Raw genomic sequence first — 19,271 nt, 5'->3', positions numbered from 1 at the left:
TTATTTAACAATGTCTAATACACTAATTGGCAACTCTACATTAAGCTTCATCAATTCTAGACCCAATATCAAAACATAGAAGATGAATATTAGCAATAATAGGAAAAGATTCACATTGTTTCTTTGATTTTTTTTTCATTTAAAACTTTATTTAAACAATGGTAAGCCAAATAGCCAATGATTTGGTTCATAACACAGCCTTCTATGACAGTAGCTCACTTTTTGTTGGCATGACCATTCCCATGATTAGATTTATTGCAGGATAAACTTTTTCTCTGTGAAGAAAAACTGGAATGCAGGATAAATTTATTGTACTGGGGGGGAAAAACTAGAATCTAAATGCTTTTATGCTGCTTCAATTAGAGCAGGAGTAAATAAGTAGAGGGTCAGATTGGCGCCCAACCCTACTTCATTGGCCCCTGGAACCTTCGCAACTGCTCTGATGAGCTTTTAAGCAGAAAACTCCCCCCACCCCTAAATTCAGCCTAATTCCCAAACCCTGGAAAATCTTGACCAGTTGGTCCTGTTCAATTTGCATTGTTCCTCAACCCATTATGACTCTCAACATTTCACCAAACATCACATGTAGTTCCTAGCCACAAGATTATCAACCCCAAGTTGTTGTACTTTAGCCACTGCTGCTCTCTAAACTCAAAAAGACAACATATAAATGAATTAATTATTAAAACATTAAAAATTCAGTTACATGGGTACTGACATTAAGTTAATATGAAGAGTAAAGTGCCATAGTGGTACAGTTGATATATACTACAAAGATGGAGTGAAAGCCAGTATGAAACTATTTGTACATTAGGTTCCAAAACCTTTCACCTAGAGTAGGCATAAATTCAACAGGTCATCATTATCACAACCACAAGTGATATAATTTCCTTACCTGATCAATCATCATAATGATTAATGAATAGGATGCTTCAATTAGCCGGACAGTGAGGCGAAGAGTGAGATACTGCTAATAAATATATGAGGCATTGGGAAAAGAGGTCTGAGACAGGAACCAGTAATTTCACACTGTATTTCAAGAGATTCTAATCAACTTTAGAAAATTAATAGCCAAAGATGAAGATCATGATCACCTAGTGCAGACAGTGGTTAGAATTACTGTTAGGTGCTGAAGAGAGGAAAAACTGGGTTATGGAAGGCTGCTAGAAGCAATATTTTTGGATAAAACAACTCTTGATGCTTGATAAGCAAGCTTTAAAAAAGCAAATTATCAGATCACTTTAGTAAAACTTTTTCCTGAGAATTTATTCCAACCACACATTTTACAGTATCACTAAATACAAATTAAATTAGAAATAACTAGTTTTAGACATGTAGAAGGTCTTGTGGTCTATATTCTGGATGCTGCTGCTCTTTCTTTTGGAATCTAGAAACGGAAATATATGCCAACACATTAAGATGAATATTGAAACAGAAATGTTTTAACAGCCACAAACATTGATGTTTAAATTTAATCCCTGTTTTACTTGTCCCAAGACTGGAACATCAGTCTCTCCTCAAAGTTCCAGTTATCTTTGCTTGGCACGTTCAGATTGGACATTTCTGCTAGGATTGTTTTTAATTTCTTCAAGTCTTTTAGGAAGTATTATAGCTACTAATCTATGTAGTTTTTCCAAGTTCGATTTTCTTCTGAATGGCTCGAGCTGAATGATAGATCAAAGAGTCAATGAGTCCTGCAACTGGAAGAAGGAAAAGGAAGATCAGTCTGGTTAGTCCACATAGAAAGAAAAGAAAAAATAATAATAATTGCAATATTGCCACAATAAAAAGAACCCCATTGGCATTTTTTCAAAATTCTACTCTTATGGTATAACAAATTCTTAGCCATGTCAATTTAATCTTGTCAAGTCAATAAGGAGTTACACTATTTTAACAACTTCATAATAAGTAGAGGCCACAAGCATTACTCATTAATACTAGCACTGTCAAATTTTCCCTATTTCTCATTTTATTTCCACTACTAATGGCAATTCTGCCATCTTGTAAATGATAGCAGAATTGCTAAAGCTTTCCATTTGAAAATGCCCTGGAAATATGGTGTATTGATCAAAACATTTACAAACTAATTTCAAATTCAAAATGAATAGAAAACCATTCAAATTTTTGAACACACAAATCCAGTTACCTGTAAACACTCCTCCAATGATGGCACAGACACCTGTGAGAAAATGTGTAAAGGACCTGGATTTGGGGAAAAAAATCATCGTGTTAATATATATTTACATTCTGAATGCAAATATTTAAACATGAAATCAGGGAGAGAATTAATCGTTTTATTAAAGCCATTTCATTAAGCCTTATGATAACTTCTATACTCAGATAGAAGTCAGAGAGATAATCTCATCTTGGATTTGTGAGCAGCCTCCAGAAACCACATTTACGATCTATCTGTATGCATCATATATTTCACATGAAACATGGCTCTTGCAGACAAGTTGAATGCAATTTCATTTGGGGGAAATCTAGCTGTTTTTTGCTTCACACTCAGGCTCATGTTGAGAATTTCTCACCTGTGCTTCTCTGTTAATTTCACCATCATGGGAGAAAGCTCATACAGTACAAACACACCAGGTAGGCCTTGATCTCCAATTAGTCCATTAGCTATTTTCTCATGCCGTGTTACTGAAAATTGATTTGTCCTCACCACCTATAAAAATATTGAAATAGTTGATTAGAATCAGGCATCATCCAAACTGAATAAAATAAAATAAAAATAAAAATGCTGCTGTGTATGGCTTTGTGTATTCTTCAGCTAGTAGCATTGTGAAGTGCATGTCACCCATTTCTCTCTTATGTATGCAAGGAGACTGCAACCATAGTAACAGTGACCTGCAATCCAACTCTCTCCTTCCAGAAATTCTAGAATATCTGTGATCCATATTTTGGGAGACCCCAGCTCCTGACTGTTTCCTGGCTTAATAAATAACGAAGTATGTAGAATTGTTTGCAATTTGCTATCTTCTATTTATGAATGCTATGTCTCTCCATTCCCAATTAAACATAGTAAGTTATTTCTACTGGAAAGGACCCTGCTGGCAATCTGAATTCCCCTTCATCCTGTAGCCTCTCCCACCTGAGTTTCTCACAGCAGATTTGGAGGGCATGTAGAAGGAAGAGAAAATAACAACAATAACATCTGAGTAAAAGGCTGTTCATCTAATGTTGGATTTAACCAAATGCAATAATATGGATAGCAATCTTCTATATAAAGAAAAGATAATACACAGCTCTTACCTCACCATCAACTTTCATGTACACTGTGGGGACTACTTTTACAAAATACTGGAACATCATGGAAGCTAAAAGACAAAATAAAATCTTAATGGGTATGCATGAAACAGAAAATATGTTTTGTTTTGAACCCAGAAATATGGTATCCAAAGGTTCTTCTGGATTGTTTTAGACTAACTGTAGTTCAGGAGAATGAAAGAAAAATCACTTTGGTTGTTCTTGGGATTGAAACAAAATTGGAAGGAACCCCAGAGTGATTTTACAAGGCACAGCAAAGCTGGTGTGCATCTCCCCACTTTCTTGTCTCATCTGCATGGTCAGCCACCCCATCATCCAAGCACCTTCCCTCTCCTGCTTCCCTTCAACCACCACAGCTGCCATCAGTGTCCGCACACCCAGATCCAAAGGAAATCCCTCAGTGCTGCTGCCACAGATGTCCACATACATTATTGGCAAAGAAAACCAAGAGTTACTTTTCCCCATTTTTCCTCCTCAAACCATTTCTAACTGGAAAATGCATTTTCGACCACCATATCTGGAACAAAACACCCCCATTTTGTTCCATACAAGGACCCAAACAACTGAAACATTTATCTTTAGGCTGGGGGTCCAGCTCCTTCATGCACAGGATAGTTCATGCCCAAGTTTAAGTAAGTATAAGTAACCAAAATTGACTAACAGTAGAACTCAACCAGTAATTTGGTAGGCACTAATAGACTTGGACATGAAACCCACCAGGATTTTATCTTCCCATTCTCTCCACACTGCTTGTGAAACTTCTCTCAATATCAAAAAGGATTGCCACACAACTTATTGGATTGCTGCCTGAGAAAAAATCCAAGATTTCCTCCAGAATTAATTATTATTATAGACTTAATAATGAACTTTGGATCCAGAAAAAACAAAGCCACAGCATACAAATGTGTTTTAAAGTTAATTTCTTACATGCTAATATCTAATAAACAGAAAGAAAAAGACGCCCTCATGACAAGCTCCACTTCTGATGATTATGTGGGAATATCTATGTAGCTGCCTTCTTCCTGGATGTTTTAAAACTTCTCAGTTTATAATCCTGGGATTATTCATGGTCTCCTATTCAAGTATTGATCAGGTATGGCTTTGCTTAGCTTTTCTCAGATAAGCCAAGACTGGTAGGTGCTGCCACCTACTAAAAAGTAGGGACATGCAAAACTCTGGTTAATTGCAGGAACACTGCGTGTTCTGCAGAACATTGTTTTTCCCACAAAATGCACAGCTCTCAAAGTGTTTTTCAGAATAGGAAGTGGTTTGTGGTTGCACACGACTACTAAAGAGTTAAAAGCTGAATGTGTGGACAAAACTTCAAGAAATCTTAAAACTTCAAGAAACTTAAAACAATGACTTGGGATTCAGCAAGAATTTAAAATAGATTAGCATCAGCCATTTTACTGGAGGGGGTTTATAAATTTCACTGAGTTCCCAACCATAACATTATTTTTATTATTAAAGCTTGGATCTGCAATTAATATGACTAAGATGACATATGAAGAAGGAAAGTGAGAGGTTGAGGCCAGGAGTCCTTCCTTAAAGTAATCACCCAATAAGATTAATAATTCATCTTGTAGTGAGTCCTTGTTGTTGCTCTCCCCCTACCCCGCCCCCTCACACAAACTGAAGAGGTTGGAAGAAATTAAAGGGTGACAATGAAAAGAAAGCCATGCAGTTTGGGGCTATCTATTAATGCCTAACTCTGTCCACACCGCTAATGAAAACATGGAGAAAGAAAAGAAAATATAGTTCTGTTAGGCATATATATATATTCCTTATTCTGAAGTCAAAATGGGAGGGAAATTTGCATTTTTATGGTTCTACTGAAAAAGAGGTCAGTTACCAAACTCCATATTATAATTAAAATGATTAGTTTAGCCAAGGCATATCTATTTTAATTGAGCACCCACCGACTTTTAACAGATTTTGTGCTGGTTGTCACCTTTATTTACCAGTTTAGATTGAAAGGCTACTTCAAACCAATACCTTGCTGAGCTGCGACAACTGTCCCATCAAGTGGGTTCACAAGGCCTGGATAATCCTTCCCAAATGAAAGATGCCTGATAAAATGTGTCATGTTCATCTGAAACAAAGAAAGTCCCAACATTTCAAGGAGTTGCAGAAATAGCAAGGACAGAACAGGCTGGGGGCTATGTTCTATGTTCATAATGCAGGTACCATACCTTTCATGGATGAAACATGACTCTGTCATGTGTCAGTCCCCAACTAGTGCCTATGCACACACATGCATATCTGAGGTTTCCCTCTTTGTGGATGAGAACAACAAGAGTTTAGCACCTGTGACAGCTTCTGCCAGGTCAGAACTGCTAATATTGTTTCTTTTCTGTCTAACTACATTACCCAAGGGCAGAAGCTATGCAGACCTCCCCCTGCAATTATACATCTGTAGTCCTCCTGGGAACAGCAGCCATAAGAAGAAGATAGGTTGTTTGTGCTCAGTGATATACATGCCACAATCAAAGAGGACAACAATTCTACCAGAAGGGGAGAGGGATTTTTTTAAAGCATGGTGATTCACTAGGTGCTTGTAACAAATGCTCGTAGCAATTTATAATAAGCACACTGTATAATGAACTCTACAACAATTTTTAAATACAATAATTTTATTATTCCTACAGCTACAATGTTATTATTCTCTACAGATGCCACACTAGTATATGACAAATTATCTATATTTGCACTAATAGTAGATCCCCTATCCTTTCCAATGTGAATAGAAAGCTCAGATACAAGTTCTCTTAGGGGACTTACATTGTCAAGTCCAAAGCTCTGAAGATCATGAACTACAAAAAGATAGACAACGCATAAAGTTATTAGAGAAAGCCTTTTTTGTATGAAACAATTATGCATCTTTCTTTTAAAAAAATTAAAAATTGAATTTTTCAGAATTAGCATTTCCAAGTAAAGATCATGATACACTCTTAAACTGAAATAGCTTAAACTTTGCTCCTCAATAGTAAATGCGCGCACACACACACACATCTTTTTAAATCTTCCATTGTGATCTCTAAGCTGTCTTCTCCTCAGCAATTTAACAATCTTTTTACTGTTAAAAGTATGCCTATACTGATGTGTAAACTCATTCAGGATAAATTAAAAAGAAAAAAAAACCAGTGAAATATCCCAACTTGATTGTAATTATTCTGTAAATTAGCTATTTCAGAAAGCATATACTTCATTTAAGCAGGATCTACCAAACACATAGAATTTCCTCTTTAACATCAAGGGTCTTAGAGAAATATAAAGGAAGATTTAAATATAAATTGTTAAAACATTCCACTTATCAACTAAACTTATGAAGCATTAAAATAATCTGTTAAGGATTTGATCAAGGCGATATAGAAGAATGTGTTGGATTCAAGTAATCAGGGATATGAAATGCAAGGGTAACATCTAAGTGAAGCTACATGTGAAGAATCTTAAATAAATTATTGGATGTTCTATTCTCAAGATAATTGTTTCCCATATTATGCAGTAGCAAGCATGAATACTGCTTATATATGCAGAGGCCATGATAGAAGCCTGCCATTTACAGCAGGTATTTCTATCCATGCTTAGTTGAAAAATAGATATTTAGTACACAGGTACATGCAAGGTGCAAGGTACTTTAAATATATATTTTTAAAATGTGTGTGAAACTGGCTTCAGTAAATTATAAAATAGGAGTGAGCATGAAACAGGAAACATTCTATTTCATGACTCAAAAAAACAACCCCATTCAGAATGTTCCAGTGGAACACTTCAAGATGGCTCTGTTTCATACAGATTTTTTTTTAATTGATTCTACTATTAAGCTGTTGTAAACAGTTATCTTGGATGTTGATATCTCTGCTGTACAGAATTTCAGTATACTCTTTCCATCTTCCTTTGATCTTCTTCAGCATACCAATTTGAGGTTGGAAGCTCCTTTTGAGTTTGCAGATCATTGGAAGACTTTCCTTGTTTCTCTGTCTGTTTGCATCTCTGATGTCTTTACAGATATCGTAGTAGTACTGCTTCTTGTCTCTCCTAACACCTCTCTCAAGTTCTTTCCTGAAGACTTTGTCTTTCTTGGCTTTGGATTCTCTTCTTGCCAATTTCCAATGTTTGTTCTGGCATCCAGTTTGCTTTTTCTTTGGCAGTCTCTTTTTACATTAATTCTTAACAGCTTCCTTTGATTTTATTCCAGAGTTCCTCTGGTTCCCTGTCAATGAGGTTCAGGACTTCAAAGAGATTCCTGATATTCTCCTTGAAAATGGTGGGTATATGCTCAAGATCATATTGTGGAAACTGGTAGACTTTATTCTTCTGGTTTAGCTTGACCTAGAACTTGCACATGAGCAGTTTATGACCTGTTGCACAGCCTCTGGCCACACCTTTGCTGTTATAACTGAGCTCACCTCCTTGTTATCAATATAGCAATGAAGAAATCACTGGAGTGGCAGACACTGATAAGTGTTTCTCCTATTTCACTTCTGTTTCTGAGACTATATAGGCTAGCTACTATTTGGCATTCCTGTGTCTAACTGCAAGCGACACATCTTGCCTGGAAGTTTGGTCAGTTTCAGATTGAACTTGACTATGAAACTTGTCAACCTCTTCTTCTGCATCAGTGGTTGTAGCATAAACTTGGATAACTGTCATATTAAAGGATTGTCCGCAAAATCGAACTGATTTGTGGTAACCCTTCATAGATTTTTGCTGATCTGGATTGAATGACGTGGTTTTAAGGATTTGTCTACAGATAAGAGATGTGATATGGGATGAAGAGATTGTTGTATTTTAAGACAAAGTGAGAAGTTGTTAAAATTGTTTATACTTGTTGAGATGAAGGAGGAAGCAACTTCTTTTTATTTCTTTTTTCTTTTTTGTTATATTTTTATCTTTTCTTTTCTTTCCTTTATTTTTTCTTTTAAATTATTCTTTTTTCTTTTTTTGCATTTTTTACTTTTTCTATTACTTCATTTTTTGTAGTTTGTATTAGTTTTTATCTGTACAACTGTAATACTTAATAAAATTATTTGAAAAAAAATCCAACCAATAAGATCTATAGATTCAGGTAGAACATCTCTACTGTCACATAAGAAAAGCAAACAGCACGTCATATTCATAGTATTTACAGTGCCAGAGCCTGCAATAAAATTGCTGAGCATCTGAAGATCTCTACATCACAAACCTAATGTTTGTTGCTTTAAATTACTGCATGAATTTTTCAATCTTAAAATATCCAAACTGTATTTGTTCTAAAATACACTGGATATCATGTCAAGCATGTTGACATTTTATTTTTATATGTTTAAAACAAATTTTATTAAATCAGTCCTGCAAAAGGAAACAGATAATCATATCATCTGAACACCTTTAAAATTCTAGTCATAGCATTTCCTGTACAGAAGGGAATAATGATAAGAAATTATTTGTTAAAAAAAAAAGCAGAGTCCCTTGGGTAGTATGATTTTCTTCTTCCTATGAAAACAGTACTTTTGAAATATTTCCCTTTTGCTAGTTCTTCCACACTCCAGGAACGATATATCAGTGACATTGCTAGAGTTCATGACAACTACTATGCAGTAGTTGGTGGAGTTGATAGTATATAAACACCATCAATCAATCAATTAATATATCCTAAAATTTAGGGGGGGAAAGGGAGAGTTTATAAGATGTTCAAAGAATATGAGTTACTTTACCATGAACATGAGACTGTTGAAAGCTTTTTCCTGGTGCAAAGTGAAAATTGCCAGCTACCTGTAAGAGAAATCCAGATTTCATTCAACGGCCCAGCTCTCTATACCAAACAGCAGCAGCTTTGAAAAATGTGTCTTTTCAAATTAAAAAAACTCTTATCAGGGTATTTAAAAGGGGCACACATACCTTTCCCTGAAATGGAATCTGAACAGATGGTTCTAATGTTTTAAACATAGCCATATATAAATCCTAGTTTTTTCTTTTGTAAACCACGGCTAAATTCAACTTGGCAAAGAATGTTCAGGGCCTCTCAATATATCAACCATTATATAGCCCTTATGTACAAGTTCTGATAGTCCCCCAGCCTCATTTTAAATGCAAATTGTTTACTGCACTGCACGCTGGAGAGATAACAATACTAAGACTGCAGAGACAGAGCCTCAAACATATCTCTTACTATGTTTGAACTCAACATACCATTCTCACTGAAGGAGATGAGGACACATACTCAGAAACAATCCATTCCATTGAACAGTAAACAATTATTTCATTGCAAAAGCTTGAATGGCTAAAGATATGTGATGTTATGTCAAAATCACACTTGATTAAAGAGTAAAGAAATAATTGATGCAAATAAGCAAGATGACCGATAATTAAGAAGCTAACATAGCTTAAGAAGACAGGGCTAGCTTTTCCATGTGGTGTCATAAATAGAGCTGAGTTACCCTCTGCCACTATCATCCTAAAAAGATTTTAGACATTTTTCTATTCATTGGGAATTCCCTGTCCCCCACTAAACACATGGCATACTTCAACCTAGCATTCTGAAGTTATAGAATAATTTATTACTGAAAGCATTTCTAAACAGTATTCATCCTGAATCTTAAGAAATATTTTTTTACTACTCACAATACTAAATTTCTATCTAGCAAGTCAATCTTTTATAATGTGTGAAATACCAATGCAGTAAGTTGATAAAAATTGCCATACTTACTTTGTTGACCTCTAAAAATCCATACACTTTGCACCCCTCATTTTTTTGCTCCTGCATTTTCTGGCTAAATCCTTCTCTCTTGCATTGCTCAATAGTATCTGGATTCTTGAAGGCCCACCCTCGCCGCCTATATGCTTCCCTCACATCATCACAACTATTGCAGCACCTGCCAAAAAACAACATGCGTAACACATTCATTAGAAAAAGAAAAGTTATCCATAAAACACAGCAATACTACAAAGCCTGCGAATTATGTTTTTCATAGATTTTTTTGATTTTTGCCAGAAAGTTAATACTCCCGTATGAACTGAAAGTAATACTAGGTAGACTGCTAGATGCCTGCCATGGCATTTCCAAAGCATGTGAAAACTGGGAGAGGATAAGACAGCCATCACAGCTATATTTGGATAATGAGTGGAGATGGAAAGTAGGGACATCAATATATAGTTGTTTTGTTAACCAAGTAGGATATCATAGAATTAAGTATCTGCTGAAATAACCCATGATCCAGAGTCTTTTGATTCATGGGACTGAGCATCCAATTAAATCTTATAGGAAAAGCCACATGACAAAGGGCTTGGATTGTTTAGAATTTCTCGGTTATCCTCAGTAGAAAGCATTTCAAAGGTCTAACACGCTTTGCTGATTGCCTGTGAAGCAATATAGCTTAGAATTCTATCCTACAGAGAGGATAATTTCTTCTTCATCTCCAGATGAGGAGTTAAACAGAAACATTTTATGCTCCCAGGAATGCAGTAGACTATGACATTCGCTAACTCATAGGCACAGGGGATAGGGGACCATGGTTGGGAAAGAGCACAAGCACAGTAAGTTACTGTTGCAATTAACAATTTGTACATACTACAAATTCCTGCAAGTAACCATCCAAAGAAAATAATGTACTAAAAGACTTCCACACAGCAGCCTTTGTTTCAGACAAAACTATTATTGCACAGTATGCAGTCCTATCTGTCTTGGGACCTTATAAGAGTTTTCCCTTGAGTGAATCCAGCAATTTAATCCAATCTAATCCCAAGCTAAGTGGCTGAAACTTCCACTAATTTCAGATGCAATCTGTCTGCTATTAGTGGAAAAACAGGTGATTGAAATCCATTCCCTACCCATTTATACTCTATTAACAATGAAAAGCCCAGTAAACTCATAGTGATTTTCTAGGCAAGAAAACATGGAAGAATATCAGCCTAACTACAAACAACCACAAACCCAATCTTTCTTAATAAATTTAAGAAATGCTATAGCTATGTAGCTCCCTCCCAACATTTTCTTGCTTCCAAGTCACAGTTAGAAAAGTAAAGTATACTTGATATCCTCAGATTCTGCTCCATAGCAGCTTTCACAGCGATCAGGATCTAACGAATTTGGATCAAAGACTGTCTCCTCTTCTTTTCCTAACTCTGAAATAAAAACATAATACCTGTAAAAGTAAGGCACAGACTAAGCATAGCGATATCAATGTAGAGCATGCTGAAACATCGCTAACACTGGTCCACCTCTATTAACTGTACCAAATATCTGGCCATAATAGAAACTTAGTGCCAGCCTGTCACTTTCATATTCTTAAAATCAGATGTCATAAAACTAAACCCAGTGTTACCATCTCATCTGCAATACTGCTCCCACACTGGAACAGTATATCTATTCTACCATGTCTTTCTGCTTCTGGAGTCACATGCTTGCCATCTTTATCCAAGCGCTGTTTGAAGAGATTGTGTTCAACATCTAGCTGTTGCTCTCCAGCCACATCCATTGCATCAATGCTCAAATCTGTAAAGTAACAAACACAGGCGGTTCAAAACCAATTTCTTGAGATCGCAGACAGTTATTATACACAATATATCCATTGGGCTATTAAAGAGATAGTACAGAATACTGACATTTTCTTGCAAAATATAGTAATTAGAGGACTGAGTACTCTAAAATCAATGTAGAACTATAATCATACTAACTAGGCATCTAAGGGAAGAATCCTGAATCAATACTAATGCACAAATTGAGGGTTGCTGAAAATCAAGAAAGGACACGTGCCACAGGTTAAACAACTCCCCCCATTTACTTACATCTGACTATTGTTTACATCTGAACCCTGAGAGAAGTACTTCCTTTTACCATTTCAAAACTACCACCTTGCAAATTGATGGAGTTGGTAGAGATACTGAAATTGACTATTTTGTTTAAAGAAAAGACTTTGCCTAACTTTGTTTCTACTTGGAAACTGCTTTTGGACTTCTTACTTGAAACTGAAAGAAATGAAACTTTAATTTTGGAATTTAATGATTAATACTGTTTATGATTATAGAAATACTGTGTATTAGTTTAAATTTTAAAGTAAGAGGTGAATGTATTATATATTTGTACCTATACCAAAGAAAATCAGAAGTTACCTTTTTTTTTCTTATTTTTTCTTTTCTACACTTTTAATCTTGTTCTCTTTCTTATCTTTCTTTTTTCAATCTTTTTTTTGTTGTTTCCTTATACTTTACCTTTTGCTGAAATTTAATAAAGTTCTTGGGGGGAAAAAAAAACTACCACCTTGCAACCAGTATCCATATTACTTTACTTGGCAGAGAGGTTCCAGACACTTGTTTCTAACATGATTAATTAAAATATTATAAAATGCTATGCGAAGCCAAGGAGTGCCCACTTTCCACTATTTTATTTAACTAAAAAGCAAAATTCAATAGCCTTTACTCACAAGCACATGGCATATGTGGAAAAACAATGTCTATATTTATCCGCAGCTTATCTCCCCTTGATTTGTCAACATATAATTCTGGGTGAACCTAAGAACAAAGAAAACAAACAAAAAAAAGTATTCATAGCTTAGGCCCAAGCTATTTACAGGATCACTTATTCCCACACATTTGTACTGCCCTCTTAAATCAATGGGCATTATTTATTAGAACATATTAGCCATATGATGTTTTAGATCTGTTGGTTATCCACCCATATTTCATTGCTTATTCTGGTTCTTTCTTTCTTCTTTTTTCTTTTCTTTCTATATTATTTTAAATGTGTATTTGTATCAACATTATTTATTTTTCTTTGAAAATTATAATAATAATAATTTTTAACAAGAATACAGGTAGGCTGGAGGAGGCCCGGTGCAGGCCACACGCAAGTTAGGGAAGACTGGGGGGGGTGCTGAGGTACTGCGCAAGCACAGGAAGGCTGTGGGATGGAGGGTGTGGCACCGCACAAGTGCAGGAAGGCTGTGGGATGGAGGGCATGACACAGCACAAATGCAGGAAGGCTGTAGGGTGGAGGGCTTAGTGCAGCGCAAACGCAAACACAGGAAAGCCAGGGGTAGAGAGTGCAGCATGGCACAAGCACAGGAAAGCTGCTCAGGGAGGGTGTGCAAGTGGCCAGTTAGACACGGTGCAAGGGCAGAAGGGCTGGGGGAGAGTGAATGAGTGGGGGAGACAGCTGAGCAACTTGCAACCTTCCCTGCCAGCTTCCCCATTTATTCTGCTTGTGGGAAGCTGGCAGGGAAGGTTGCAAATGACAATCACATGACTGCAGCTCCCTGCAAACTCGTAATCATGAGCTGGGCACCCAAGTGCCCAGATTGCAATCACGTGACCGCAAGGGTGCTGTGACAGCTGGAACTTTGAGAATTGGTTGTACATCCATTTTTTCAGTGCCGCCGTAACTTTGAACAGTCACCGAACGAATGGACATAAGATGAGGATTACTTGTACAAGAAAAGATCAGCCTGAAAGACTAGTGGGCATCTAACAATTTTGGGAATCCTGTATTAGACAGAACAAGGGTCTGACTTGCTGAAAGGCAAGGGGTTTTGCTAATTCAGACCATGAGGCTCAATATTCTTATTTTTAGGTGAACAACAAGAGTTCAGTGGTTGAACACCTGCTTTCTATACAAAAGTTCCATGTTTTACTCTTTGGAGCCTCCAGGAAGGACTAGGAAAATCCCTGCCTTGACAACTTTTGCCAGTTAGTATCAGTAATATTGGGCTAGATGAACAAGTGCTAATTCTATCCTTGTAGAGCTATCATATCTAGGATGCAAACATTTGGATGCTCACTTGATGAGAGCAACAAGTTAGAGGTTTCTGGATCTCACTGCTGCCATTTATTGGTGGTTCAGATTCCTGCAGCCCAGATTTAGTAGCCTTAATATTTATGCCTCCCACCTTCTTATTTGACTGGGTAATTTTAAGCTAGACTTCATGAGAATTTGATAAAGGTGACATTCAAAAGTGATTTCTGACATTTTATATTATATTAAAAAAAGCAATAAATAAATACATACATTCAATTCAAAAATTCATCAGGAGTTTTTTTAACTTGCTTCAGAGGTTTGCTTGCTTTTAAGCATCCCATATTCAAAGAGCTAAAGAGGATTAGTTGTGGATTTTGGAAACCTAAAGCACAGAAGTTGATTTGGACAATTATTCCCATAAAAACCAGCCAGCAGGGCCAATATTCTGGACTCCTCAAAGTTGTAGCCTAATATATCTGGAGGGCAACAATGTAGAGAATTTAGCTGAAGAGCACTACTACAGTCTAGTGAGTAGGAGACACTCAATTTTTGCTGCTTCTTTCAAGACACCTGTTATAAAGTAAAGGAAAATCCTCTTGAGGCACAACAATCATATTAGGGTAGAAGAAAGGAAATTGCAGTAATATTTCCTTTGATTAGATGTGTGCAAAAGAGGCAAGCAAAGAAAATGCAGTGAAACAAGAGTAACAGTTAATAACTCCAAACTACATGACTTTTAATAAAGATTTAAAATACAATTATGAAAGTCAAAGCAATTTCCTCATAAATCTACACCTATGGATACTTTCCGCTTATGTAAGTCCTCAAGGTGGCCTACAACAACAATAAATATTTTTTTATTCCACTTTCAGGGTAGCATACATGATCCACCTTTTATCTTTCCAGGCACCCTGTAAGATAAATTAGCCTGAAAGGCAATAACTGGGCCATAGATGCCCAGATTTCATATGGTGAACAGGGAACTGACCTTGAATCCATTTGGTCCTGTCTAATACAGTATCTGCTTCTAAAGAACATGTGAGACAATGTAAGGCTTATATTTAGAAACGTGTATCTAAGGACAAGAAGAAAAAAACCAACTCATTTACCTCCTTTGTGAGATAGTACTGGAGCTCTGAGAAGAACAGGAAGAACATGATGAGTCCACTAACTACAGTCACTGTATATGAAGGAAAGAAAAGTTACATGTAGTCATATCTTAAAACTTATACATCTATCATGATATTAACATTTGTGGAACATAGAAGTGAAAAGTATTTAGCTGGTTTAATCAATGATCTACACTGATAGGCAGTTTCTCTAGAATTTCAAACAAAACTTTCCCCATTCTACAGAAAGACCAGAAAGTGAACCTGAAGTGAAAAGCATTTGATCTACCACTGAACTCTAGCCATTTATGTTTTATTGATATTATTGTAATTTCTTTAATTGTTGTGAGCCACCCAGAGTCATTGAGAGTCAGGCAGGATACAAGTTCAATAAATTATCATCATCATCTCCCTAACAATTGGTGCGTGTGCACATGTGCACGTGTGTGCATGTGCTAGAAATATATGGGATACCTCAGAATCAGCAGGGGCCCTCAGTATGGCTTCCCTGAAAGCTGTCCAAAATATTTAATTTTTCCATATAATGCATACCTTTTAAGGAAATAACACTACAAGCATTTTTGGTTTACTCAGGGAATCATGCAGCGTATTTTATCTGGGGCTCACCCAGTGCATCCAGATAAAATGGTCAGCACTGTAAAAGTGCATGAAAATTTGAGGATTTCTCAGGAAATAAATCAACCTCTATGGAGCGCCTTGTTGCGAGAAAAGGATTCAACACCACCCTTTTATCTAAAACACCTTTTCATTCCTTAGAAATGTAGCTGGAATAAGCACTGGCTTAGGACAACATAATAATGGCTGCTTTAGGTACAACAAATTAGCAGACTATCCCCACCCCCCCAACCCCCTGAAAGCTTTCTAATAAAGGTTTGAGTCAACATCGAATTTTAGAATGATGAACCAACCCAAGAAATAATTAAGCCAACTAGTCTGGACTGCAATATCATATTAACTGATCAACTTCTGCTTTACACATGCAAAATCATTCCTTGTATGAAATTTTTAAAATACAAATATTATATTCACAGAAGAAAAAAATGCATGCAAAAACATGTGAAAAATGTATTTTCCACTCCAGCTGCATGTTGAAAAGTAATGGCCTGGTGAAACTTCCTAATGCAGGATCATTTGGTAAACAGACATGTTTGCCTTATTCAGATGCAATACAGTACATGCTTTTTCCACACCGTGCCAATAACTGGGTAGAAAAATAGTATCCGATAAAAGAAAGTAAGGAGCTCACAGAGAAGAATATAAAATAAAAACAACAACAACAAAAATTCAGGAAGAAAAGTCCCTTCTTAGTTTTCATGGCATTTAAAAAAGTGGAAAAATAAAATATGGATAATGAATATGTCCTAATATTTCTCTTTCAATGATAAATTAAATGGTTAAATATTCATATACTACCATCCAGCCATTATTCCCACAATTTTTAAAAGCTATATAATAGAATATATACCCTTTTATATGAGCATTTATGATAAGAGTTTATCATAATTTCTGCATGCAAATGCAAAATGTACTTCTTTCTCCAGGGAACACTGATATTATGTTCTTAAGAGAAGGGTGCAGTCTTTAAGTAAAGTCTTCCTTCCTCTTGTTGACTTTTGATCTCTAAAGATTGGTGAATCTGTTCTTATCCTCAAAGAGTCCCCAAAGGATAGGGCTGAACATTGCCAGCAGGATCAATTGACTAGCATCTTCAAAGGGATACTTAAAAAGCAATGCATATATTTAATTTTTTCAAATTCCAGGAAACTGTTTTCATTACTTTAAAATTTCTACAATTGTTACCTTTCTAAAAGGAGTGGTGCTGAATCCAGGGAAGCAAAAAATTCAGAAACATATACCTGTCTGACAGATAAATAAAAAACTTGGGCCAGTTCAAGTGAAAAACATATTGTAGCAAAAGTACTATATAGCAAAAAAATTATTCCCAAAAGAGATAATGTATTGCTTCATACATATTTTACAAACATTTACAAAGACTTTTGAGAGGCTTAAGCTATATTTTTTAAAATTTAAATTTTAAACAAGCAATGAAATCCCCAAAAATCAGCCATCCTACATCTCTGCAAGATCAATTCTGATTCTTTCTCTCATCCTTATGTTACTATAAAATAGTATGGATTACTTTAAAATAAGCAAAGAAAACAAAAGCCAATATAAGGCAATTTGTCTGTCCTCAGTAGAAGATATATTTGGGGTTTTACTGAGCACTAAATGACACCTGACTTGAGCGAAGGCTCAAAGATCTCTCTGTTTAAAAAAATCTAATCAACCATATGGTTCTAGACTTGAGCAAGTACAATGAATAGATAGTTGACTGAGTCTGATTTTTTTTTTTTCAAGAGAGTGAACAGTTCCTTAGACTGCTACAAAAATGCATTTAGGTTCTTTACCAGCAAGTGGTACCAAAGCTGTACCAAACAATCGCTTCACGAACTTGGCTATTCTGTGCATTCTTAAATATTATTTTGCTAAAAGGAAGTTCTAACTGCGGAGATTACATTTTCTTTAAACGACCACCTCACATATCACATTCAATGCACACATAATAAAATAGACTGCTTTCTGAATTAATGCTGTTGCAGGCATTGAGAAAACGTTATGTATAAAAACGTAACAGAAGAAATCACATTAAGTTCAGCCTCGATACTCCTCAATATGACCATTTCGCTACAGATCACCAAGCCACGAAAGATCGAACTTCGCGAACAATCCCCGAGACCAAAAGATAACAAATACGCCAAACTCTTTTCTGTTCACACAGGAAACATCAAGCTAATCTGTCTGCATGTGCAAGACTATGCCTCAACTTAAGATTGCTTTAGACCAGCAGAGATCTCTGCAAGCGGATCCCCCCTGTCTTCCTCACAACAACAGCCCTGTGAGTCCAGTAGTCCTCGGGCAGCCCGCGGTCCCTCACCGAGCGCGCCGCCACACGTCTTGACCCGAAAATCTTCCAGCGTCTTGGGAAAGGCATCGAACCGCTTCAGTCTCCAAAGCGACTCCATGATGGACACTCCCCCTCCCGCGAACCAGAAGACGCGACGAACTTCCGGCCCTCGCCCCGCCCTCTGCCAGTTATCGAGGGGGCGGCGACGGGTATCGGCTTTCTCTCAGAAGCTGGGGGTCTTGGTTTTGACGAGTGTTTCGTCCTCGTCGGCAAAGCGGAGCGATTTTTGGGGGGGCTTAAGCGAATGACGTCTTGGGCCGCACAACGGCGAATCTTTCGTGTAACCTGGGTCTAAGCGTTACATCATTTTGTTTCTTATGTTTAGACGTTTCGATATGGGGAGTTCGAATTAAACTTCTGGGTTGTCATAAACCACTTTCTTTCTGATGAATTCCGCCAAGTTGTATATGATATATCATGCGGCTTTTTCTTTTAGGAATTTCCATTGGCAACTCTCAAACAACCCCCAGGGACATTTACGGCGGGTTTCATCTGGACCCTGAAATACCCAGTTCAGTTACCAAGATGCGTATCGCTGAAGTTGTCTGTAATTCTGGAGAAGTGAACCATTGTTGAGAACAGATAATGAGCAACTCTATGCTACTGACCACTAGTTGCAAGAAGTGGTGGCGTATACAACATATAATATAAATATAGTGAAGAAATAACCAACCGAGGGCTGAGTTTCTGGAATATGTGAAAGTTAGAAATACCAGCTGAAGATAGTGTGGGTATGGAAAGATACAATATTATTCCAGTATTAAAGTGTTAAGGAATACCTGATACCCTGTACTGAACTTTTTTTTTGTACAAAACCCAGGATTGTTTAATGTGCTTTTTTTTTTAAAAAAGCCTCTTTCTCTGAGAAATATTTAAAATGAATGAACTCCTGCAAGGCATTTGCCTACTTAACTAAACAATATGGGAACACCTCTATTGTTATTCTACTTCCAAATTAGCCCATTTGGAGGATGAGCAATTTGAAAACACAAGTATAAAATATATTAAACATTATTCCAGTGTTATCTAAGCCCTAACTATTGAAAGTCAACACACAACTGCAGTGCAACTTTCAATGACTTTATACCTCACTAGGAATTAAATCTGAAACTGGGAAACACACGTTTTAACCCCCGTCCATGCTTTTGTAAAGGTCCACAAAGTGCTGTTCTATTCTCTACTCTCCCAATTCAGA

The 19,271-nt window shown here is 36.5% G+C and overlaps 1 protein-coding gene across 3 annotated transcripts; it reads right to left on the bottom strand.

Annotated features, from left to right (window-relative positions):
• Window positions 1-115: 115 nt before the first annotated feature.
• Window positions 116-18,176, bottom strand: ERGIC3 (ERGIC and golgi 3). Of its 3 annotated transcripts, none has more exons than XM_088153223.1 (13): window positions 18,047-18,176; window positions 15,091-15,161; window positions 12,672-12,759; window positions 11,624-11,743; window positions 11,280-11,373; window positions 9,959-10,124; window positions 8,967-9,024; window positions 6,052-6,083; window positions 5,266-5,362; window positions 3,256-3,320; window positions 2,532-2,668; window positions 2,147-2,202; window positions 116-1,700 (listed from the first exon to the last, which is right to left on the bottom strand). In XM_088153223.1, the coding sequence occupies exons 1-13, from the start codon at window positions 18,132-18,134 to the stop codon at window positions 1,621-1,623; spliced, it is 1,152 nt and encodes a 383-aa protein (XP_088009349.1). In that variant the 5' UTR covers window positions 18,135-18,176; the 3' UTR covers window positions 116-1,620. The 3 variants fall into 3 exon arrangements, with proteins under 3 accessions (XP_088009349.1, XP_088009350.1, XP_088009351.1); XM_088153224.1 differs by having other exon boundaries at window positions 11,657-11,743; XM_088153225.1 differs by lacking the exon at window positions 18,047-18,176 and adding an exon at window positions 16,912-16,981.
• Window positions 18,177-19,271: the final 1,095 nt, after the last annotated feature.

The sequence above is a fragment of the Python bivittatus genome, unplaced genomic scaffold, assembly GCF_059951505.1.
Source record: "Python bivittatus isolate LINGU-HERP-01145 unplaced genomic scaffold, Pbiv_v1 ctg000700_np1212, whole genome shotgun sequence".
Lineage (NCBI taxonomy): Eukaryota > Metazoa > Chordata > Lepidosauria > Squamata > Pythonidae > Python > Python bivittatus.
Note: the sequence above shows the minus strand (reverse complement) of the source record. Positions and strands in the feature narration are given on the sequence as shown.

Bases quoted from the DNA above. Each gene is read 5' to 3' on its own strand.
- ERGIC3 (XM_088153223.1), bottom strand. From the start codon at position 18,134: ATGGAGTCGCTTTGGAGACTGAAGCGGTTCGATGCCTTTCCCAAGACG. The intron at 10,125-11,279 runs GTATACTTTACT...GTTTTTTGGCAG, and splicing joins GCAGAATCTGAGGATATCAA to GTGCTGCAATAGTTGTGATG. The intron at 5,363-6,051 runs GTAAGTCCCCTA...TCTTTGTTTCAG, and splicing joins AGAGCTTTGGACTTGACAAT to ATGAACATGACACATTTTAT.